Source organism: Piliocolobus tephrosceles, chromosome 14 (assembly GCF_002776525.5).
Source record: "Piliocolobus tephrosceles isolate RC106 chromosome 14, ASM277652v3, whole genome shotgun sequence".
In the NCBI taxonomy this organism is placed as follows: domain Eukaryota; kingdom Metazoa; phylum Chordata; class Mammalia; order Primates; family Cercopithecidae; genus Piliocolobus; species Piliocolobus tephrosceles.
In genome coordinates this window covers 103,094,563-103,118,027 of record NC_045447.1, presented here as the reverse complement: position 1 = coordinate 103,118,027, position 23,465 = coordinate 103,094,563, and the positions used below count along the sequence as shown (strand labels likewise).

General features: G+C 53.9%; 1 protein-coding gene across 8 annotated transcripts in view; it reads left to right on the top strand.

Annotated features, from left to right (window-relative positions):
- SEMA4D (semaphorin 4D) overlaps nt 1-23,465 on the top strand; it is a 135,665-nt gene that overhangs the window by 102,644 nt on the left and 9,556 nt on the right. For all 8 annotated transcript variants that reach the window (XM_023194555.3, XM_023194557.3, XM_023194552.3 and 5 more), the window contains 10 exons: nt 1,443-1,536; nt 2,581-2,694; nt 3,752-3,903; nt 6,446-6,621; nt 6,702-6,858; nt 7,871-8,093; nt 8,977-9,092; nt 14,509-14,681; nt 14,756-14,799; nt 16,212-19,013. In XM_023194555.3, the coding sequence (XP_023050323.1) occupies nt 1,443-1,536; nt 2,581-2,694; nt 3,752-3,903; nt 6,446-6,621; nt 6,702-6,858; nt 7,871-8,093; nt 8,977-9,092; nt 14,509-14,681; nt 14,756-14,799; nt 16,212-17,137 (2,175 nt within the window). In that variant the 3' untranslated portion in view covers nt 17,138-19,013. The remainder of the gene's footprint in view (nt 1-1,442; nt 1,537-2,580; nt 2,695-3,751; nt 3,904-6,445; nt 6,622-6,701; nt 6,859-7,870; nt 8,094-8,976; nt 9,093-14,508; nt 14,682-14,755; nt 14,800-16,211; nt 19,014-23,465) is intronic.

Here is a 23,465-nt window from a genome sequence, read left to right as displayed (position 1 = left end):
TGCTGGGATTACAGGCGTGAGCCACCACGCCCCACCAATTTTTCCTAATATTTTTAATAAAAGTTTTCGCAGCTGCAGAAAAGATGTATCACTTGTGTATCTTGGCAACCTAGACTGCACAATTGGGAGTGTGTGTGTGCACGTCTGTGTGCCTGTGCATGTCTGTGTCCACATGTGTGTCTATGTGTGCACATATGTGTTCTTGCTGAACTATGACCCGTGACTCCCAAATGCCTTCACAGGCATCTCCTAAGAATAGTGACATTTTCTTATGTAACTCCAGTTTTGTCATTATAGCTAAGAAAATGTTCAGTCATTCCCCAGTATCATCCTGTCTCCAGTCCCTGGTCAGATTTTCCCAACAGCCCCCAAACCTCCTTTCAAGGTATGATAAATGGTCACATCCAGTGGGGTTCACATTCCCTAACCTAACAGGTGAAGAACCGTATGCTGCTTTAACCGGCCTTTCAGAGGTGTCAGCCGTGGCCTTCCACGTGGTCTGAGCCTTCACGCTCTGCTTCCGAGAGCATGTTTCCAGCCCGCCTCCTGCGACAGAGGTGCTGGGTGCCCTCACCCCGCGGTGGGCCCTGCCTGTCTTCTTCAGCATCCCCAGGCTATTGGCTGCCAAGTGGCATCCCCATGAGTGTTCTGTGTGCTCTCTGGTTCCCGGCAGGCTCAGCCCCTCTCTCATCTGTGCTGTCCAGATGAGTTTCTTCTGTCACTTGCTGGGTTTTGCCTGTTTTTCTCCTGGATGCCCTTTCTCACTCATTTGTCCACACTTCTCACATGTTCAGGGATGGAGACACCTCATCTGCCATTCTGTCGGCATTCCCCCCAGTTCGTCACCTATTTAACCTTGCCGTGTTATTTCCCTGTGTGGAACTTTCCAGTTCTCTCTGTGGTTTGCTCTGTGCACTTTTTTCCTCATGTGGCTGAGGGCACTCTGGCCGGGTAAAGAGATGACCCCCAGATGGAAACGCCAGCCGCTGCTTTGTTTTAGTACTGTGCGGTTCTGTTTTTAGTATTCAGATCGTTGATCCATCCAGAATGCGTTTTGGTGGGTGGAGTGAGGTAGGGATTCTGCCCGTTTATATTTTTCTGTTTCCTATTTATTGGGTCACCTAGCTGCTTAGAATGCCGTCTTTACTGATGTTAGAATTCTGCTCATGGGCTTCTGATCACATACTGAACAGGTCCTGTATTTGGTTTGTCCTGGCGGCTTTCCAGCCCTAGAGCCATCAGCATTGCCATTTCCATTTTGCAGATGAGTAAATTGAGGGTCTGAGATCTTGAGAAGCTTGGCCACAGCTTCTACACCCATCTGCTCGGCCCTGTTGGTCTTCTGAGAACAGCAAATTTGTAGAATGAAATGGTACAAAGTCTCAGTATTACTACAGAAATTCAGCCATCTGATGATGTGCTTTCTTTTTATTCAACTGTAGAACTTAACATCCTTTAAGTTTCTGGGGAAAAATGAAGATGGCAAAGGAAGATGTCCCTTTGACCCAGCACACAGCTACACATCCATCATGGTTGGTGAGTCCTGCCCCTCCAGTTCCTTCACCCTGAAGATTACAGTGGCATGTTAATTACCAAACGGGATATTTGAATCTTCCCTGAAGTGCTGTCTTTCTTGGCTTTGTTGAAATAGGAGCTATCCTTACAAAAGGCACATGTGACTGCATAGACCCTTTAACTTTTGAATTCCTTGTTTGCAAAGATAGTAGCCTCCATGGTAAACGTCACTTTGTATCCATTGCTGGCTCATGTCATTTGGATAATCCCCTCATGCTGAGCAAATGCTCCTGTTTGAGAGTAAGGTTTTGACCGAGCCACATGCTGTCTGTGGTGGTCTTGCACCCCTGAGCAAGTGGTCATAGCCTCGTGTGCACCCACTGTTGCATCTGCCAGCATTTTCCTGGCTGTGGGAATTACTTGCTCATGTTTACTTATTGCCCCATGACTCTTAAAATGCAGCTGAACATGGAGCATAGAGTTATTCCCATCAAAGTGAGAGCACGCCTGTGGTCCTAGCTACTCGGGAGGCTCAGGCAGGAGGATAGGAGTTTGAGACCAGCCTGGGAAACAGCAAGAACTCGTCTCAAGCCAGGTGCGGTGGCTCACACCTGGATCACTTGAGGTCAAGAGTTCGAGACCAGCTGGCCAACAGGGTGAAACCCCATCTCTACCAAAAAAATATAAAAATTAGCCAGACGTGGTGGTGCGTGCCTGTAGTCCAAACTACTTGGGAGACTGAGGCGGGAGAATCACTTGAACCGGGAGGCGGACGTGGCAGTGAGATCACACCACTGCAGTCCAGCTTGGGTGACAGAGTGAGACTCTGTCTCAAAACAAAGCAAAACAAAACAAAACAAAACAACCTCATCTCGAAAAAGAAATAACTAGAAGACACAGGACACCCCAAAAGTTGAGTAGACTGTCTTTCCCCTTCCCCGGGGGAGGGGGGGGGCACTTAATTGGGTTATAAAGGAAAACACTGTATTGAATGTTTTTCCCAGTGCTGGTGCCATAGCCTGAGAGGTTGGTTCCCTTTTCCTCTTTTCTCCGGGGCCCCTGCAGATGGAGAACTTTATTCAGGGACGTCGTATAATTTTTTGGGAAGTGAACCCATCATCTCCCGAAATTCTTCCTACAGTCCTCTGAGGACGGAGTACGCAATCCCTTGGCTGAACGGTAAGGAGGAGCAGTGTACCTTAGTGGGAGGTGCATGTCTCCTCATGAGCGCACACCCGTTGATCTCTCCTTTTGCTCTCTCTGAGCCCTGGGGGCCCCCCAGCTTATGTCAGCGCGTGTTTGTGGGGGACACTTCCCAAACTGCCCAGCAATGGCCGGAGTCCCAGGGCACCTTGTTTGGTGTTCTCTCTGCTAACAGATTACTGTCTTAAGGCGGCTCACCACCAACCCCTCAAAAATGGATTTGGGAGACTGTCATAAAAGTGAGAAGCTGCTAGTAAATGGCAAACTCAGACTAACCAGACGGGGACATGGTGTAATTTCCGGAGTGATATTAAAGTGTGGTGCCAGCACTGGTGTGGGACCGGCCTCCAGGCCCAGCCTCTAGCGCCTGGTCGGTTGGGCTCTGGGTGCCCTGTTGCTGCCAGCGGCACATGTCTGATGTCAGTCTTCATTGTGCAGGGAGAAGCTGGTGGCTGTTCATGGAGCCTTTTCTTGTGGATGCCAGCCAGTAGAGCCCTGGGTTTTGAACCTCTTGACCTCAGGGGAGATCCCAAGACCCAAGATTCAGGGACACTCGGCTGTTCCTCGGGGTGGGGCAGAATCTGGTGGTTAGAGTTTGTTGATTTGAAGCATGTGTTGTTTAAACCAGCAAATGCATACCTTACGTAGGTCTCGGATGCTGGTACGATCTGGTTCCCTGCCTTCCAGTCAGGAGGCCCAGCCTCAGTTCTTTGGGTGGGCCTGGGTGGGATGCGCTGCAGAACCACCGCCAGGGCCACCTCTCTGAGGCCGAGGAGGGGAGGGTAAGGCAACCTCTGGGCTCAGTGCTGTCATCATCCGCGGACCCTGGAGTTTCTGCTTGGGCTGTGGCATGTGCACACTCCAGACATCCTTGCAGGGAAGCCCTCAGGCCCCCAAGGCAGTGCAGGCTGGCCTCGCGACCTCGTGGGTGCAGGCAGGCCCCCAAGGCAGTGCAGGCTGGCCTCGCGACCTCGTGGGTGCAGGCAGGCCCCCGGCTCTGTGTTCCCGCATAATCCCTGTCCTCTCTCTGCAGAGCCTAGTTTTGTGTTTGCCGACGTGATTCGAAAAAGCCCAGACAGCCCCGACGGCGAGGATGACAGGGTCTACTTCTTCTTCACAGAGGTGTCTGTGGAGTACGAGTTTGTGTTCAGGGTGTTGATCCCACGGATAGCAAGAGTGTGCAAGGTGAGCGCCAGGCACTCTGGCTTCGCTTGGCCCCTGCCGTGGCCGTAGTGTGCCTGGATGATGGGTGGCTCCTGACCTTCATCTGAAATGTCACTTTCCCTAGCACTTTATTCCCTTGGGCCTCAGATGCGGCTCTCAATGGATCTTATTTCTGGTGGTTATGGGGACCGAGGGAGTGCTGGCCCCCATGTGTGACTCATTAGCCTCCTGTTCTCAGGAGGTTCTGTCTTTTAACGCACCCTCTTCAAACCTCCCCAGCTTATAAAAAGCAAGGCTTTGTGGAATGCATTCACCAGAGTCTGTTGGAATTTCACCATTTGTCTCTCAATCTACCTAAGAGTGAAACATTAACCGACGGCTTAAGATTAAGAAGAGAGATCCAATACCAAAGTTTATCAAAACACAAATCTTTAAATATCTAAAAAGTAGAGGGGGATTGCCTTTAAAATGACACACTGTAGGCAGGAGAGCGCTCCGCACAGGAGAGCGGCCTGTGGGCTTGATGATAGGAAATCTCAAGGTTGCTCAGTGGCAGTTTCTGGGAGGTGGATTGACGGGCCTCGGGAGCTGGGGGAAACCACAGGAGACATAGCCGCCATGTCCCTGGCCGGGCGCTCATCTCGGAGCAGGTAGCCATTCGTCTCTTGTGGAAATTGGTAGACAGTTTCCGCGTGGCCCTTTCTCGTATAGTGATGACCATCAAGACATTAGAGAAGCAGGGTTCCTTTCACGCTTATGGCTCACAAAAGTGAGTGCTTTCGACGCCATTCCCTTAACAACCATTGCATAAGGAAGAAGGTGGGTGATGCACACACCTGAGTATCCACCTCCTGCTTTGCTACCTGCCCAGGCCTTCTGTAGCCAGGGCTCACTGACCATATCTTCCAGCTATCCCCCAGCCATGGCTGCCGTGCTCCTGTCTTGCAGACCAGGAAACCATCCTATCAACAGTATGAGTGTTGGGGGCAAGCCAGTGCCCCTTGAGATGGGGAGGGTGCTGCAGGGCCAGGGCTCTTGGCAGGTGTGCGAAGTGCTCAGAATGTCCTCAGAGCAGCACTGGCCAGGGGACTCGAGCCCTCCCCTGCCATTGAGAAGCCAAGGATCAGACTTGCCTTGACCTTGACGTATTACCCAGCACTGAGGGTTTGCAGCAGGATCAGTGAGCAGATCCAGCGATGCGCAGTGCAGCCACCCTGACCCCTCACAAGTCTCTGCAAGTCGTAGGCACACTGCTGTCATCCCCTCTGATCCCTTTTTTTTCCCCCACGATTGTTTGAACTCCTGGACTGGGGTGGTTTGAGCTTAGCCCCCACAGCTCCTGCCTCCCGCCCAGGCACACATGAACACTTCACCTGCTGCCCATGACCTGAAAGCCAAATGAAACCCCTGACCATAAAGGCACTGGAAATTATTCTTTGCTAAAACATCAAGGAGGAAAATGAAGTCCTTTTATCAAAAAGAGAATTTGGGCTCCTGTGGTCACACAGCAGAGATGAAGAGGAAACATTTTCCCTGTGTCCAAAATAAGTCAGGCTGCTTCTATCTCACATCCTTCTGCACTCAGGTTCTGTGATTTCAGTATTTCTCTCCAGACCACACACAGTCATGCAGAGTTTATAATTGTGTCTTGGTCATCGGATCCCTGAAAAGCATTTATTCTTTTTTTTTTTTTTTTTTTTTTTTTTTTAGGCGGGGTCTTGTTCTGTCGCCCGGACTGGAGTGCAGTGGCCGGATCTCAGCTCACTGCAAGCTCCGCCTCCCGGGTTTACGCCATTCTCCTGCCTCAGCCTCCCGAGTAGCTGGGACTACAGGCGCCCACCACCTCCCACCTCGCCCAGCTAGTTTTTGTATTTTTAGTAGAGACGGGGTTTCACCGTGTTAGCCAGAATGGTCTCGATCTCCTGACCTCGTGATCCGCCCGTCTCGGCCTCCCAAAGTGCTGGGATTACAGGCTTGAGCCACCGCGCCCGGCCAGCATTTATTCTTTATACTTAGTAGGCTCAAAGCACTTTAGCAGATACTTTGGGTAGAAAGGAAGTGAAGGCTGTGTTCCCTCAAATGGAGGAAGGTTCACACATTTGCCCAAGACAGGCTGCAGGGCCGGTGGCTGTCCCCTGGAAGGAGGCTGCTGCCACCTGCTCCACCCAGAGCATGTTCATTGATGGGTCCTGGGTCAGGAAAGTCACACAATGCCAGGGGCCTTGGCAGTTGGAAGTGTGTGAGCGCAGCAGCACCTCTGCGGTTGCAGGACTGAGTGCTGGGCACAGGTAGGCACGGACGATCAAAGGGGCTTTCGGTAGAGGGCTTTTGTCCTTTCTGTTTTGTGTGTTAACCCGGGAGCGTTCTGGGATCCAAGCTGGAACCTGGATGCGGTGCTGCGGGCCACACACGTCATTGCGACCTCTGTCCCCTGTTGCCCGAGCTTTGTTTCAGTCAGGCACAGCTGCGCTGTGCTGGGCCGTGGAGGGTGCACCTCTGACCTTAGTGCCTGCCCACAGGGGATCTGCTCTCGGCCCACCACGTCTTGTTGTTGGGGTTTTAGGGGGACCAGGGCGGCCTGAGGACCTTGCAGAAGAAATGGACCTCCTTCCTGAAAGCCCGACTCATCTGCTCCCGGCCGGACAGCAGCTTGGTCTTCAACGTGCTGCGGGACGTCTTCGTGCTCAGGTCCCCGGGCCTGAAGGTGCCTGTGTTCTACGCACTCTTCACCCCACAGCTGTAAGTGCTCTGCGTGGAGTCTCCCTCCTCGCTCCCTCGATGCCCGCCAGGCGGTCCCGTCACCTCTTTCCCCTCCCCAGGAACAACGTGGGGCTGTCGGCAGTGTGCGCCTACAACCTGTCCACAGCCGAGGAGGTGTTCTCCCATGGGAAGTACATGCAGAGCGCCACGGTGGAGCAGTCCCACACCAAGTGGGTTCGCTACAACGGCCCGGTACCCAAGCCGCGGCCTGGAGCGGTGAGCTGGGGCATTGGGGGTGGGTCATGCTTTCCCTTCAAGGCCCAGCGCGTGGAATCCGGTACAGGCAGTGGGGTCTGCTCATGGCCTGGGTACTTGGCCACGCCAAGGCTCTCTGCATTGGGACTGGGATGGCCGATGAGCACAGCTCATCCTTCTTCCCTTTTGCGTGTTATGTAACAGCCATTGCTACACTATTGCACAAACAAGAAGGCTGGGGCAGCTGTTCTGCACAATTGACATTGCATAACAATTAGGTCTGTTTCATTTTCAGTTTCTTACAGAGAAACACATGATTCCTTGGCAAAGGCCTCTGCACCATCCACTAGTCAACAGGAGTCACCTTTTTTCCTCCTAAATACAGTGAACTTTATGTAGAAATTGGGAATTTCCAGGCCGATTCCCTCCCTCACATGGTGCAATGGGTGTGGCAGACATGTGCACAGCCCTCTGTGGGGCTGTGACCTGGCCCTCAGAGCTCACTGCAGCACCAGCTCCCTCCCAAGGGCCGCTGTCCCTGACACCATCATGGCTCCTTCTGTGCATAGCTTAGTAAAATGTGTCCATTCGTGGTCACAAATTTTGGTTTACACACATCAGGGAGCTAGAACAGGAAAAATAATGCCTCGGGCTCTTATGCCGGTGAAGATTGGCCTGGTTTTAGCCATGTTTAGCATTCTTTTCATGAGAAAGCTGCAAATCAGTGTTCTGTTTTTCAATTTCAAAAGCTCAATCAGTGTTTTTCACTTACAAATAGATGAAAACTCCTTTCCTGAGTATGTATCGTGAGTGCAGTTCTCTCTCGCAGATGGGTTTTATGACTGTGTCCTCTGCCGGCTGGGGAGAGGCCACCTTTCCGCATAGTAAAGTTATTCACTGCTACCCTCATTTCAAGGAATGCATTGTGTGGTTTCCAGGTTTTGCAGCCCGCCTGCGTTGGCTGCTTGTGTGGAAGCACCGTTGGGTGGTGGGAGCACGAGCACGTTAACGGTGGGGGATTTCCTCCCTGCAGTGCATCGACAGTGAGGCACGGGCAGCCAACTACACCAGCTCCTTGAATTTGCCAGACAAGACGCTGCAGTTCGTCAAAGACCACCCTTTGATGGATGACTCGGTAACCCCAATAGACAACAGGCCCAGGTTAATCAAGAAAGATGTGAACTACACCCAGATCGTGGTGGACCGGACCCAGGCCCTGGATGGGACTGTCTATGATGTCATGTTTGTCAGCACAGGTGGGTTCCAAGGGCTTGGCAGGCTTGACAGTGACAGCACATCTGTGTCCTTTGGTAGGAAAACTGGCAAATCCAGTTATTCTTTTGGGAGTAGTTCTGTTGCCTCCCTTGAGGTAACCCGGGAGGTTTGTGGGAACGTAAAAAGATTTCTGAGAAGCCACCACACCAGGTGGCTTTCAGATCTGGGACCACGAGGCTACTGGGGATACTTGTTAAAAATAAAAATGCAAGTCCTGGCCTGCGGCTGGGCTGGGCTGGTGCAGAGGAGTGCTGGCCGCTGAGGAGTTGGGGCAATGCCCGTGCAGGGGGCAGGTGTGAGCCACCTGGGAGGAGGCATCAGCCTGGCGTTTCCTAACTGCTGGCAGAGGACCACGTCCCTGCTTCCTGGCTGAGGAGCCAGGTTTTGGATGTGCCCTGGCATGTGGACTCTGAAATAAGCACTTCTGGAACAGGGACAGGGGCCAGGAGCCACAGTGGCTGGCAGTGCATTGTGGCCTGCCCTCGGCGCCTCCCAGCCGACCTCACATGCCCCCTGCCCTCACCGCCTGCCTAGGGCCCTTACCAGTGACACCCCGAGGGCTGGTGGAGCGTGGGAGACCCCTCATGTGGCACCCAGCCGATGAGGATTGTTGGGGTCAACAATGGAACAGTTTATTTTCCTTGGAAAAAAACCAGAATCACCCATAACACTTGGGTTTCCAGGTGTTTATTTTGCCAAAGGCTTTTCCTTTTTTTGTTTCTAATGTGAAATCATCATTGTTTCCTAAGTATCTTGTGGAGGGAATGACTTGAGAGTAAAGAGTGTGAAGTTGGCCGCTGTGGTCCCTGTCCTTGGTTTCTGTGTCTGGTTTAATGTCACTGACCTGTAGCTTTGACCCTGCAGACCGGGGAGCTCTGCACAAAGCCATCAGCCTCGAGCACGCTGTTCACATCATCGAGGAGACCCAGCTCTTCCAGGACTTTGAGCCGGTCCAGACCCTGCTGCTGTCTTCAAAGAAGGTAAAGTGACGCAGGCAGCCGGACGGGGGGCTTCCCCTCTCGGTGACTTTGATTCTAGGTGACAGGAGAGTTGCCAAGCTGGGGTCGGGCTCCTAGGCAGGCCCCTCTGTCAGTCTGCCCCGGATGAGCCAACCTTCAGACTTTGACACAAAACCATTCCGTGAGCTGTGGAATCTGAATTGGGGAAGGCAGGAAGGCAGACCTGGGGAAAGGGGACTTTCTCTTCAAAGTTGCTGGACTGTCATTGAGTTGTTGGTGCAGGTTCACAGGCTGTGGAGACGTGGGCAGTGCTCCATGAAGACACATTTTTGTGCCCTGAGCTTGGGGGGTGTGCAGACTGCATCTGTGGGATATGATAGTGATACAGCTGACTCGTCACCGTAGAAAATCCGCAAGAGAAGTGGTGCGTCTCATCTGTAAAGCTGTGTCCGCCTGTGGCTGAGACTCTCGGGTCCAGCCTGCGATACTCCCAAGCAGCCCTTGGCGGGGGTAGGTGGGCATCTACGCTGGCCTTTAGGGGGCTGCCTCCCTGGCCCTGGCTCCTATCGGGACCTCCACCCACCTTGTGGGGTCCAGGCCTAGTCAGGCCCCTCCTCCCTCAGCCGGGAGCAACGGGCAGAGGAAGGGGGCCCCTGTCCGACCAGGTAAGATACCTACCCTCAGCAGGTGCATACTTGGAAACGCCCCTCCAGGTCTTCCGTCCTCTTCCCTCCCCTGTGTCCACAAAGCTTGGGAGCCTGGGCCCTTTGACTCCCCTTCTCTGCTAATGGAGAGTCCTTCCTCAAATCTGAAAGGAAAAGAGACTGAAATAGCCTGAGGGAGTTCTAAGCCACCAGGTTCTGGCATCTGTTCACCAGCCTCTGGGTCTCCAGCACACACAGGGAGCCCTGGAGATTTGAAGGGTTGATGCTTTAGCCACTGGCCCACCCCTAGGGCCTCACCCCAGCCTCATTGTTGAAAGGAGGAGACCCAGAAGCTGTTCTGGGGCCATCGTGCTGTTCAGTGGCCTCAGCCAGACTGGGCAGGCACCTATAATGTCTCTAAAATGTGGACTTCTTGTTAGAATAGATTGGGCCCCTGGTGTGGACATTTATGAGAATGACACACTGTTCCAAGGGTCACTTAGGGACCTGGGCTGGTGGAGGCTTCCAGAGCACATGGGCACTGATCCTCAAAGGCAGAAGGGGGAAGGGAGAGGAGGGCCGCATAGAGGGGGTTACGGGTCAGTGCCCACCTGCCATCTCCCAGAACTCAGTCACGTGGCCACACCAGGGCAGTTGGCCACACAGGGAGCCTCACACCCAGGAGGCGGAGCCAGTGGGTTTGGGGAAGCGCTTACTGGTCCTGCTGGACCACTCGACCCGCCTCTCTCTGTAGGAGCGTCCACTGGTGGGGATGTGGCTTAGTGGCCTGGACAGGCGGAAATGCATCCTGCCTGCCGTGGGGTCCTGTGCCTTCTCCTTGGGCCCCAGTAGCCTCCAGGTCGGGGTGGAAGGCCCAGCTCCATGGCCATGGCAGCAGGAAGCGGCTGTTCAGTGGTAAGAAGAATGTGCCCCACCTCCCCATCAGGCTCTCTCAGGGCGGTCAGCAAACAGAGAAACAGCCAGTACCACGCCCTCCCGCTGTCCTACAGCTGGGGAGGCGCGCTGTTCCTCCACCCTCACCTCCTCTCCCCAGTGACAAGCATGGGGTTTTGCTTTTTATTTTGGTAAATACACATCAGATGAAACTTGCCGTTGTAACCATTTTTCATTGTGCACGTCATTGGCATTAAGAACATTCACGTTGTTTTGCAGCCGTCACCACTGTCTGTTGCAGGGCGCTTTTCATCTTCCCAAACAGAAGCTTTTTACCCATGAAATACAAACTCTTCATTCTCTCCTGCTCCAGCCCTGGGCAGCCGCCATTCTGCTTTCTGTTTCTGTCTGGGTACCTTATATAAGTGGAATCACACGGTATTTGTCCTTTGTGACTGGCTTGTTTCACTTCACATAATGTCCTCGAGGTTCCTCCCTGCTGTCTCAGGGCTCAGGGTTTTCCAAGGCTGCATACTCCTCTGTCGTAGGTGGAGACCACGCTTTGTGTACGCGTTCATCCCTTGATGGACACGGTTGCTCCCACCTTCCGGCTCCTGTGAACAGTGCTGCTGTGAACGTGGGTGTGCGGATACCTCAAGTCCTTGCTTTCCGCTCCTTGGGTGCACATAGCAGACGCAGTTTGCTTGACCCGCTCTGAGCCCGCTGAGTTGGCTGTGTCTGTGTTTTCACCAGGATTCCTTGGGATGCTGAGCTGCTAGTGTGGCAGAGGGCAAGGAAGGCACTTGGACAGCTTGGTTGCCTCTGATCACGTCCACCGTCGCTCCAACCTGCCCTCAGGGTCCGATGTGTACACACAGCAGCAGGGACCGAGATGGGAGCATGAGAGCTGCCTGCACAGGGACAATCCTCAGGCCTAGGGAAGTGGGAGGCAGGGGGCGTCGACGGGCAGGAGTACACAGGACAGGCTTGCTCTGTGTGTCTCACTCATGCTGCCGGGTGCCCGGTCAGGTTGTTTTCTTTGCCGTTAAAAAAATTTTTTGTCTTGAAATAATTTTAAATTTACGCATGAGTTTTGATGATTGCACAGAAGGATCTATAGCGCCCCCACCCAGCTCCGCATGTGCGGTGTCTCACATAACCAGTGTGCATTTATCTGAGCCAAAGTACTGTCATGGTGCAGTGCGTTACCTGAACCCCAGACCCTGGACCCTCTCACCTCCCACCCACCACCTTCCTGGCTCATTACCCCGGGTTGCACTGGACACTGCATCTCCTCGGCTTCTGCTCTGTTCTTGCCTCCTTGACCTCAGCACTCCTGGAGAGGAGTGGTCCGGTGTTTTGTAGCATGTCTGGTGTTTTCTTGTGATTATCTTGGGGTCGTGGTTTTATGGGGAGCACCAAAGAAGGTGCTTTCTGAGGATGTGGCATCCGTATGACTCACACCAGCGTGATGACCTCGGTCATTCGGTCCAAGTCACCGCCGTCTTTTTCCATGCCGAGTGTGTCAGGGCATGTAGTCCACACTGAGGGGTGGGGGACAGTGAGCCCCACCTCCCAGGGGAGGCATGCGGGAAACCCCCATAGTCATTCATGCTTATTTGCAGGGATAGACTTGGAGGCTACAGAAATGCCCTGTTCTCCTCCCGCCCACTGGCATCCACATCCACCAGTGGGTCCTGCCTGTGGCAGTTATAGCTGGCTGTCCTGATGGCCAGTTCCTCCTTCCCTGCCCCCTCTTCCTTTCCACAGTCATCCCTTGGTCTCCATGTGGCGGCGTCTAGTTTTTACAGCTGTTTCATGTGGGCTCCAGCCCAGCCCCGTCCGGGAGAAGCGGAAGTTGGGGCTGAGTGTCCTGCAGGGTGCAGGAGGTGGTCTGGATCCCCTTGGGATGGGCCTTGGCCCCACAGCCCACCCCACCCTCCACAGCCACCCTCAAGCTTCTCTTTGGGGTGAGGAGTCAGGCGTGCCCTGCTTGGCCATCCAGGGCACCCTGCTCTGCACTGCATGGTGTCCATGCCACCTCGCAGGTGTCCCCCGCAGGACCCAGCAGGACCAGCTGTCCCTTGGAAGTTACCCGGCTTGGCTTTGCTGCCAGAGAACGTTTCTGCCACTCCACAAGCCACGTGGTGCCTGAACTGTGATCCGGGATATCATCCTCAATCCTGCCCACAAACGTGGTGCGCACGTGGCCTCATCTGCCCAGGTCTCTGCTGCTGTTGCTGCTGCTGCTGTGAGGCCGGTGCCGGGCCACGTTCCCTGTAGAGGACTAGATGCTCTTGCATACGAAGCAGGGCATTCCCCCATTAATATTATAAGTCCTGCTCTTGCATACGAAGCAGGGCATTCCCCCATTAATATTATAAGTCCTGCTCTTGCATACGAAGCAGGGCATTCCTCCTCTGCAAACGGAGGACAAAGGAGCCTACAAGACTGGCCTCAGTTGCAAATAGCAGACCCTGGGGGCTTGTTTATATGTAAACATCTTGGAAATTCAGAGAGTCAGGGAAAGGTCAGAAAAACAACAGTGTGTCTTGTGACTTGGTAACATTCCACAAACGACGGTATAAAATAAAGCGGAGCGGCGGTATAAAATAAAGCGGAGCGTGTCGTTCGGCGCGGCCGCCATGTTTGTCTCGTCTTGTGTTGTCTTGTGTGTTCATTCCTTTGTTTAGGAAACACGTGGACCCCAACAGTTCCCTCTGCTGTGTATTGTCACAGTTTCCATCCTTGGGGGCTTTCCCTTTCTCTGGTGGGTCTGTGCCCTCACAGCCGGGTATGTGGCCTAGGGCCTTCTGTGTTGGCATCAGGGCCTGTGATCTTCCAGCCAGACTCTGAAGTTGACTCCCAGCATATCCTCTGAGGATGAAGGTCGGGTTTCATCTGACTGTAAACCACTAAGTCGTGTGGAAATTTGAGAATCTTGTATTGTTAACCAAAAGGTGTTCCCAGGCTGTCGAGGCAGATGCCCTGGGCAGAGGCTAGAGAGCACACTCCACGGGCCACCTCCAGGTCTGTTGCACGCCCCTGAGCTTCAGGTGGGTGCCGTGTGGGGCACCCTCCTTCCAGCTGAGTTCCGTTCAGAAGCAGTCAGCAGCCCTGGATGCCTGTGTGCTGGGCACTGCTGGTGCCAGGTGGGCTGATGGGATTGGCCTGAAGCTGGTGTCCCCGGGAGCCAAGTGTCCCAGAAGGTGGAGAGTCTCACCTGCCCTCTGCTGTGGGTGTGGCTGCTCTGGAGCTCTTCCCTTTTACATATAGACACGTGAAGAGCAAAGGCAGTGTTCCTTTTTTATGTTATGTAGCGCGATCTGCTCATCCTTTGCACGTCGTCCATTTGGCATCCCCGTTATGTCAGGTCCCTGCTGGATCCGGACCCTCACAAGAGGCTCCCTGCCCATAGGTGCTCACATTCTGGCTCGGGGGATAAGGTTGGGCTTCGAGGTGGTGTGCTTCAGCCTCTGGCTGCAGCCCCTTCTCACCTGTAGTGAGGCCGGGAAGATGACCAGGAGTGCCAGGCTCATGCATCCCCCTCTACATGCAGGCGGTCTGGAGGTGGGGACTGAACAGCCTCTCCACTGGCTAAGAGAAACACATGCAGAGAAGCGCTCTGCTGGAGGGCAGGACCCGGGCAGTGGGCGCCCAGACAGGGGAGAGAGGGATTTGGATCTAAGGCCCAGTGAGCCCTGACATAGCACGTGTATTCTGCCGGAAGGTCACAGACCTGCCTTGTTTGCCCCTGGTTCTGAGTACGTCTCCTTCTTACTGCAGCGTGTCCTGATGGTGCACTCTGGCCGCTTCCCACACACTGGTGCAGCCGCAGAGGCCGTGCCCCTGGATGCCTGCTTGCCTGATGCTAGTTCTCCTGTGTCTCACACACACAGGGCAGGAGGTTCGTCTATGCTGGCTCTAACTCGGGCGTGGTCCAGGCCCCTCTGGCCTTCTGTGGGAAGCACGGCACCTGCGAGGACTGTGTGCTGGCTCGGGACCCCTACTGCGCCTGGAGCCCACCCACAGCGACGTGTGTGGCTCTGCACCAGACTGAGAGCCCCAGCAGGTACGGGGCGGGATGCGCTGCCGCGGGATGTCCCCGTGTGTGCGGGTGAGTAACACGTGCCGGTTGTTTTGCAGGGGTTTGATTCAGGAGATGAGCGGCGATGCTTCTGTGTGCCCGGGTGAGTGACTCCTCGATGTCCTGTTTCCTTTGGGAGTGGCGAGGTCTTGTAACCATTTCACGGTGCTTCAGTTCTGTGGCATTTGTGTGTGTTTTGTTTTTCTTTCTCCACTTGGAACAGAGGTCAAGTGTCCTGTAGCAGACTCGTGGTCTTCTCTGTCTTTTTTTCTTGCCAGAAGAGTATTTGAAGCCACTTAGAGTGTGTCTGTTTACTGGGAAGCAGTCTCCTTCCAAAACCATCCTGTTTTCTTTCTGCTTAGCTTGGGGCTCATTAAACAAAACCTAAGTCTGTTATAAATGGGGAGAAAGGAGCTCAGGCAGTGGAAGGGCTGGGGTGGTGTTTCCCCTGGGGCTCCCACCTGAGATTCACCCGCCTGTGGATGTCTGAAATAGCGCCTCTCCCAGAGGGAGGGGTGGCATCAGGCCAGGACGCCCCTTCCCCAGCAGCCACCTTCCAGGGTGCTAAAGGCAGACTTGACCCTCGGTTCTGTGTCCTCCTGTCCCTGACAAGACATTTGTCATCAGACTAAGAAAAGTTTAGACAGCTGGGCATGGCGGTACACGCCTGTAGTCCCAGCTACTAGGGAGGCTGAGGCAGGAGGATTGCTTGAGCCCAGGGGTTCAAGGCTGCGGTGAGCTTATCGTGCCACTGCACTCCAGCCTGGGTGACTAAGTGAGACCCAGACTCTGAAAAGAAAAGAAAAGCTGGCCGGGCACAGTGGATCACGCCTGGAATCCCAGCATTTTGGGAGTCTGAGGCAGGAGGACCACTTGAACTCATGAGTTCAAGACCACCCTGGGCAACGTGGTGAGACCCTGTGTCTACAAAAAATACAAAAATTAGCCAGACCTGGAGGTAGATACCTGTAGTCCCAGCTACTCTGGAGACTGAGGTGGGAAGATCCCTTGAGCTGGGGAGGTTGAGGCTGCAGTGAGCTGTGATTGCACCACTGCACTCCAGCCTGGGCAACAGAACCAGACCCTGTTTCAAGAAAAAAAAAGAAAAGAAAAAAGTTGAGGCAGGAGGAGAGTGCTGAGATACACTGAAAGGTCAGCCTTCCTTGTAGCCACTAGCAGAAGCATCTCGTATCTGATTCAGAGAGCGACACTAGGCGCAGAACTGACCTCTGCTCAGCCTCCCCAGCCTGACACGTTTTCTTCTGGGACACGGGTGAGAAATGCGATTTCTGCTGCTCAGAGCTGCCTCTGATTTCTTTGTCCCTATGGGGGCTGTCATCCAGGGCTCATCTTTGCTTTCTGGTCACGCATGTCTTTATCTCCTTAGTTGTTCTGGAAGATTCCATGTTGCTCCAGTGGGTGAAACTCTTGCATCATCTTGTGGGTATTTTAAAGAAGTTGTTAAATAGCAAATGGGGATTGTTGACGCTGTGCACGTTTATTTTGATGTTCCAGATAAAAGTAAAGGAAGTTACCGGCAGCATTTTTTCAAGCACGGTGGCACGGCGGAACTGAAATGCTCCCAAAAGTCCAACCTGGCCCGGGTGTTTTGGAAGTTCCAGAATGGCGTGTTGAAGGCCGAGAGCCCCAAGTACGGTCTTATGGGCAGAAAAAACTTGCTCATCTTCAACTTATCAGAAGGAGACAGTGGGGTGTACCAGTGCCTGTCAGAGGAGAGGGTTAAGAACAAGACAGTCTTCCAAGTAGTCGCCAAGCACGTCCTGGAAGTGAAGGTGGTTCCAAAGCCCGTGGTGGCCCCCACCTTGTCAGTTGTTCAGACAGAAGGTAGTAGGATTGCCACCAAAGTGTTGGTGGCATCCACCCAAGGGTCTTCTTCCCCGACCCCAGCCGTGCAAGCCACCTCCTCCGGGGCCATCACCCTTCCTCCCAAGCCTGTGCCCACCAGCACATCCTGTGAACCAAAGATTGTCATCAACACGGTCCCCCAGCTCCACTCGGAGAAAACCATGTATCTTAAGTCCAGCGACAACCGCCTCCTCATGTCCCTCTTCGTCTTCTTCTTTGTTCTCTTCCTCTGCCTCTTTTTCTACAACTGCTATAAGGGATACCTGCCCAGACAGTGCTTGAAATTCCGCTCGGCCCTGCTGATCGGGAAGAAGAAGCCCAAGTCAGATTTTTGTGACCGTGAGCAGAGCCTGAAGGAGACGTTAGTGGAGCCAGGGAGCTTCTCCCAGCAGAATGGGGAGCACCCCAAGCCAGCCCTGGACACTGGCTATGAGACCGAGCAAGACACCATCACCAGCAAAGTCCCCACGGACAGGGAGGACTCACAGAGGATCGACGACCTTTCCGCCAGGGACAAGCCCTTCGACGTCAAGTGTGAGCTGAAGTTCGCGGACTCAGATGCAGATGGAGACTGAGGCCGGCTGTGCGTCCCCGCCGGCGCCTCGGCTGCGACATGTCCAGGCGTGGAGTGTTTTGTGTTTCTCCTGTTCAGTATCCGAGTCTCGTGCAGTGCTGCGTAGGTTTGCCCGCATCGTGCAGACAACCTCAGTCCTCTTGTCTATTTTCTCTTGGGTTGAGCCTGTGACTTGGTTTCTCTTTGTCCTTTTGGAAAAATGGCAAGCATTGCATCCCGGTCTCGTGTTCCGCAGTCAGTCGGAGTACTTGAAGAAGGCCCGTGGGCGGCACAGAGTTCCTGAGCCCTTTCTGTAGTGGGGGAAACATGGCTGGACCTCTGTTGGCTGAGAAGAGCATCCCTTCAGCTTCCCCTCCCCGTAGCAGCCACTAAAAGATAATTTAATTCCAGATTGGAAATGACGTTTTAGTTTATCAGATTGGTAACTTATCGCCTGTTGTCCAGATTGGCACGAACCTTTTCTTCCACTTAATTATTTTTTTAGGATTTTGCTTTGATTGTGTTGATGTCTTGGGTCATTTTTTTTTTTTAATTACGGAAGCAGATGTTTTAATATTTAGAAGAAGATGTATATCTTCCAGATTTTGTTGTTATATATTTGGCATAAAATATGGCTTACGTTGCTTAAGATTCTCAGGGATAAACTTCCTTTTGCTAAATGGATTCTTTCTGCTTTTAGAAATGTAGACATGAGCACTCCCCGGAGCCCACTCACCTTTTTCTTTTTCTTTTTTTTTTTTTTTTAACTTTATTCCTGGAGGGAAGCATCGTTTTTGGACAGATTTTCTTTCTGTACTTCGTTTTACTTTTTCTTTTTTTTAACTCTTACTGTCTTGAAGAGGAGGACCTTCCCACGTCCACGAGGTGGGTTTTGAGCAAGGGAAGGTGGCTGGGTGAGCTGAATGGAGCCAGGCTGGCCCAGAGCTGAGATGGGAGCGCGGTACAATCGGAGCCCGCAGCTGTGGGTCAGAACCTCCTGTGAGACGGACGGAACCTTCACCAGGGCGCCTTTGGTTCTCTGAACATCTCCTTTCTCCTCCTGCTTCAATTTCATACCACTGCCTGCCCAGACTTTCCATCCAGCCTCACTGAGCTGCCCGCCACTGGAACGGAACCGGGCCTCCATGGCCAGGGCCGCGAGCTGCGACCACAGCACCCTCAAGCGCACGGCGCTGTTCCTGCCACTGTCCCGAAGATGTGAATGGGTGGTACGACTCCAACACTGGTTAATTTCACACTCCATCTCCCCGCTTTGTAAATACCCATCGGGAAGAGACTTCTTTTCCATGGCGAAGAGCAATAAACTCTGGATGTTTGTGTGCGTGTGTGGACAGTCTCGTCTTCCAGCATGATAGGATTTGACCATTTTGGTGTAAACATTTGTGTTTTATAAGATTTACCTTGTTTTTATTTTTCTACTTTGAATTGTATACATTTGGAAAGTACCCAAATAAACGAGAAGCTTCTATCCTTGATTTGGGGAAGACATTCCTTAGCGGAGGCCGTGCAGCCTCCCGCCCCCGCATGGCCCAGGTGGCACAGCTGGGCTCACTCTTTTCTGTCCGTTTCCTGCTGTGTTTTGCCCTCTCTGGCCTGTGACGTGCTCTTGGCGACTTCTTCCTCAGTGCCCTCTCTTTTCTGTCCTCTCTGTCTCACAGCCTCGTCTCCTAAGCCCCTCCCTCCTCCTGGCTCCTCCTCCCTGTCCTGTCTGGGCCGTGCGGGGGACAGGAGGCCTTCCTCTCCCTGGCCCCCCTGGCCAGCCTCGGGTGCGGGGCCCGACAGCGGCTCGAAGGTCTCCTTGCTGCCACCCTTCCTGAGTGACCAGGCACAGCACGTGCACGCCCTGGGGACCTTCCACCTCTTCTGCCAGGCAACAGGTGAGTTGGGTCCTCTCTGTCCCCTGTGCCCTGTCCATCTGTCTCCTCCCACAGGTGGGGGGCAGGCGGGGGCATCCTCCACGTCCCTCCACGTGTGTTCCTTTGCCTTCTTTATCTGTCCTGGCTGCGTCCCTCGGGTTGAGCCATTTCACGCTTTCATTGTGGGTCCATCCCGAGGGAAAGTGTAGCCAGTCAGTGTGAAACCACTTCTAGTATACAGGGGCCAACCAGTGTTTTCTGGAAAGGGCTAGATATTTAGGCTTTGTGGGCCGCAGGCTCTGTCACAGCCACTCTGCTCCACTGTTGTATTGTAAAAGCAGCCATAGTCAATATGCAATGAGTGGACAGGGCTGTGTGCCAATAAAACTTTATTTATAAAAATCCATGGTGGGCCAGATTTACCCCAAAGGCCCCAGTTTCCCAACCCATGGTATATAGGATTGCTTCTCCGTTAAAAAAAAAAAAAAAAATAATATATATATATATATATATATATATATTCAAGAGACAGGGTCTCCCTCTGTCACCCAGGCTGGTGTGCAGTGACACAGTCATAGCTTACTACAGCCCCTGCCTCCTGAGCTTAAGCCGTCCTCCTGCCTCAGCCTCCAGAGCCGGAGTGCTTCTATTTCTGCTAACAATTTGGAGGTTGATAAACGTGGTATTTGGAAATTTTTAAAAATTAAGAGCTTCCAGAATGGGAGTTGCTTTAATGACTTGCTTCATGGTTTTTAAAAGCAGAAAAGATGGGCGGGCATAATCCCCGTGCTTTGGGAAGCCAGGGCAGGAGGATCGCTTGAAGCCAGGAGTTTCACACCAACTTGAGCAACATAGCAAGACCTGATCTCTACCAAAACATGTGAAAAAAACTAACCAGGCTTGGTGGCACGTGCCTTGAGGATTGTTTGAGGATTGAGGTTACAGTGAGGTATGATGGTGCCACTGCACTCTAGCCTGGGCCATAGAGCAAGACCCTGTCTCAAAAATAATCATCATCATAAAATAAAAGCAGAAAAGACTGAGAGTCTAGTGTACTCCTCTGGGTCACTGGAGCCATTTGCTCTGGATTGGAAAATATTTGGATGGGATGTCTGCTCTTGAAAGATAATAGAATGTCCAGAACCACACTTCAGAGATGTATCCTGTGCTTCAGGCAGTGCATGGTCACCCTGGTGGCCCCTGTGTTGTCATCTGACTGATCAGTAGATACAGAAAGAAAGGAAGTGGCATGTTAGAGCCTGCCCGGGGGGAGGAATGAAGTTAATGAAGAAGAAAAGCAAACCCAGTTGCTCTCTTTTAAAACATGTTAAACACGCTGTCAGTAGCTCCTGAGAGTTTTAAGGTGCTGCCCTCTCCTGTTAAACAAGCTCTGAGAGCCCCAGGTGGCCCATGTCTGCTGAGCCCAGAATGTCTCTTGGCAGCCAGCACTGGACAGGAGAAGCTGCCAGTGAGCGTGGAGCGCTGTGGAGACGGAGCTTTGCTGGGCTGACTGGTGTGGTTCCTCCCCTCCACTGGGTGCCACGGACCAAGCCTGTGCCGAGCTGACTGCGGCCGCTCTCACAGCTGAATGGTGCTCCTCGGCCAGGTGGTTTGCCTTGGTGAGGCATCCCGGAGGACTCCCTGCCTCCATGGAGCCTGTGTCCTGTAGCAGCACTGGAGTCCTTCAGGCAGACCCAGGAAGCGCCTCCTTGGTGGGGAGACTGGGAAGCGGGAAATGGGTCTCTATGAACTCGCCGTGGACCCAGGGCTCCTTTGCCAGCAGATGCAGGCAGGCCGTATGGTCAGGAGATGTTATTTGTCTGTTTGTTTGTTTATTTATCGCTGAGGCGGAGTCTTGCTCTGCTGCCCAGGATGGAGTGCAGTGGCATGATCTTGGCTCACTGCAACTTCCACCTCCCAGGATCAAGCGATCCTCCTGCCTCAGCCCCCCTAGTAGCTGGGATTACAGGCACGCCTCACCATGCCTGGCTAATTTTTGTATTTTTAGTAGAGACAGGGTTTCACCATCTTGGCCAGGCTGGTCTCTGACTCCTGACCTCAGGGGATCCACCAGCCTCGGCCTCCCAAAGTGCTGGGATTACAGGCGTAAGCCACCATGCCCGGCCGCTGTTACAATTTTAAATGTGAGGCTCCAGGTGTGTCCCCTGTAGCTAGGCGGGCATACACACAAGCCCCTGGGGTCAGCAGGGAATGAAAGATGGGTGCCCAGGGAGAAGGGACATCACTGTTACAGCAACAGAAACCACCCAGGTATTTCAACCACAGGGAGTTGGTACAAAGGTGATAGAAGGGCCGAGAACAAAGTGGGAAGGTGAGGTTTCCATTACCAGCCATGGGCAGGAAGAGTGAAGTGTCAAACACTTCCTCAGTCTCGCTTGCTGTGCCACCGAGGCTGTGGCCGTGCGATCTGCAGCCTTGCCCTGCCCGTCACACTGCCCTCACCACTGCTGGAGGTCCTACGAGAAGCCACAAAAACGTTTCTCTTTCCGCCTTCCTGTCTCCTGTCAATGCCTCCCATGGCCGGACCTAACAAAGCTGGCGGCCACAGATGGATATGGGGAATGTAGCCGTGGGCTTGCAGCAGCGTGGCCGGGAGCAGTGTGTAGAGGGTAGGGGAGCTGAGAGAGGAGCGCGGTACTTTTCCAGCGCTCAGGATGGACCCCACCCGCTTTTCACATCGTCTTTACTTTCTCTCCAGAGGCATTTGGCCCCATCTGTACATTCCCATTCCCTTGTTCCACTGAGGCCACAGCCTGCGAGGGCTGTGAGACCTCCCCAGGGAGGACCAGCTTAGGAGAGAGTGGCTTCGGCCTTTTCAAGGGTGGGCCAAAGCCAGGGCATCCTGGGCATGCCGTGAACTCAGAGGGGCCGTGGTTGTGAATTTCCCGAGTAGGCTCCGGGGTTCCGTTGGGGTCTGTAGATGCTTCCTGTGGCAGAGGGCACAGTGTGGCTTGCAAGTCCCAGAGATCCTTTCCTGAGGAGAATGAGTGCCATTTTCTGCCTTGTGGGCCAGGAACGAGCCAATCCAGGTGAGGCCCAGGGCCTGGAGATCACAATACAGTACACTCAAGGCACAGGCCTGCCGCTTCCTCCTGTGTCCTCTCCCAGCCACCCAGGGCAGGGCTGCTTTGGAACTTCGCTGGGTTTTTCTTTCCTGTAATGGCTGTTTTCGTGGTAGCTGTCACGGTGGTTTGGGGGCTGTCTGATTAAAGGGCCAGCAAAGTGTCTTTGGAATATGAAGCTTAGAGGACATTCGTGGCATCTTCAGTTCACCATGCTGCGTCCTGGTGCCTGTAGCTCTGCTGGGTGACCCTGTGTGTTGGGGAGCGTCTCACCCCCCAGAGACGGCTGACCGATGGAAGGTCAGTTGGTCAGGGTCGCACTTGGGGACTGGGTGTGCCCCAGAGCTGGTGGAGACCCATGTGTCACCCAGGAGATGTCCCCAACACACTCTTGGCCAGTGCTCAGAAAGTGACCCCAGGGACTCGGCCATCCAGGAGAGGTGAGGGCCCTCTGAGGCCAAAGCGCTTCCTGACGGGATCAGGGTGGGTCTGCACAGAGGAAAACACAGCCCATGGTGTGTGCAGAGGCTGCCAGGGCACAAGGGCCCAACGTGGGGTGCGGTGGAGGTGATGTGGCCATGTGGGCAGAGTAGGGCGGAGAGAGGCGTGTGTCCTGGGGATGGGAGAGCTTGAGGCCTGGTGGTGGGGTGGAGGCCCACCCTTGTCCTGCACCCAGGGGCCTCGCTGCCCATCCAAGGGAGGGACAGGGCCACACCTGTGAGCCCGTGTCAGGAGCTGGGGTGGGAGATTGGCGGCCAGTGCCCCTCTCCACCCAGACACATTTCATCCCTTCACCACCACAGTTCTCGCCTCTGGGAAGTGGAATTATCAGTGGAAGATGATACGGAAAGATCCACTGATGGCCCTGGCACAGGCCAGCCTTGTCCCTGGGACAGGATGGGACGGTCCTGAGAAGGGAGGTTATGACACGCCTGGGGTGTCATGCCTTTGCAGTGCCCAGCTGAGACAGCACAGGGTGTCACCCCAAGCTTGGTACCCTGGGCTCAGTGACAAGAGGGGTCGCAGGTCAGGACTGCACTTCCTTGGGGCCCATGCCCTGGGAGCCACTTGCCCTATGATCCTGAGTCCTGGGGGACTGAGTGCAAAGGCAGGGCCTGGAGCATCTGGGAGCAGCCGACTGCCTCAGTGTGCACCGTGGTCGCATGGGAGGGACGGCGGCCTGGAGAGCGTTCACAGCTGCTGCACAGCCATCCTGCACCGCACTGGCCCTGGGATGGAGCGCTGTCTAAGCTTTGTCATGCGACTAGCAATGCACATTTACTGTCGTCAGTCACCCTGGTACCCGCTGTGAAGGACGGGCAGGGACACACACATCACACCCCCGACACGCACCCCAGACACACATCACACCCCCGACACACACCACACC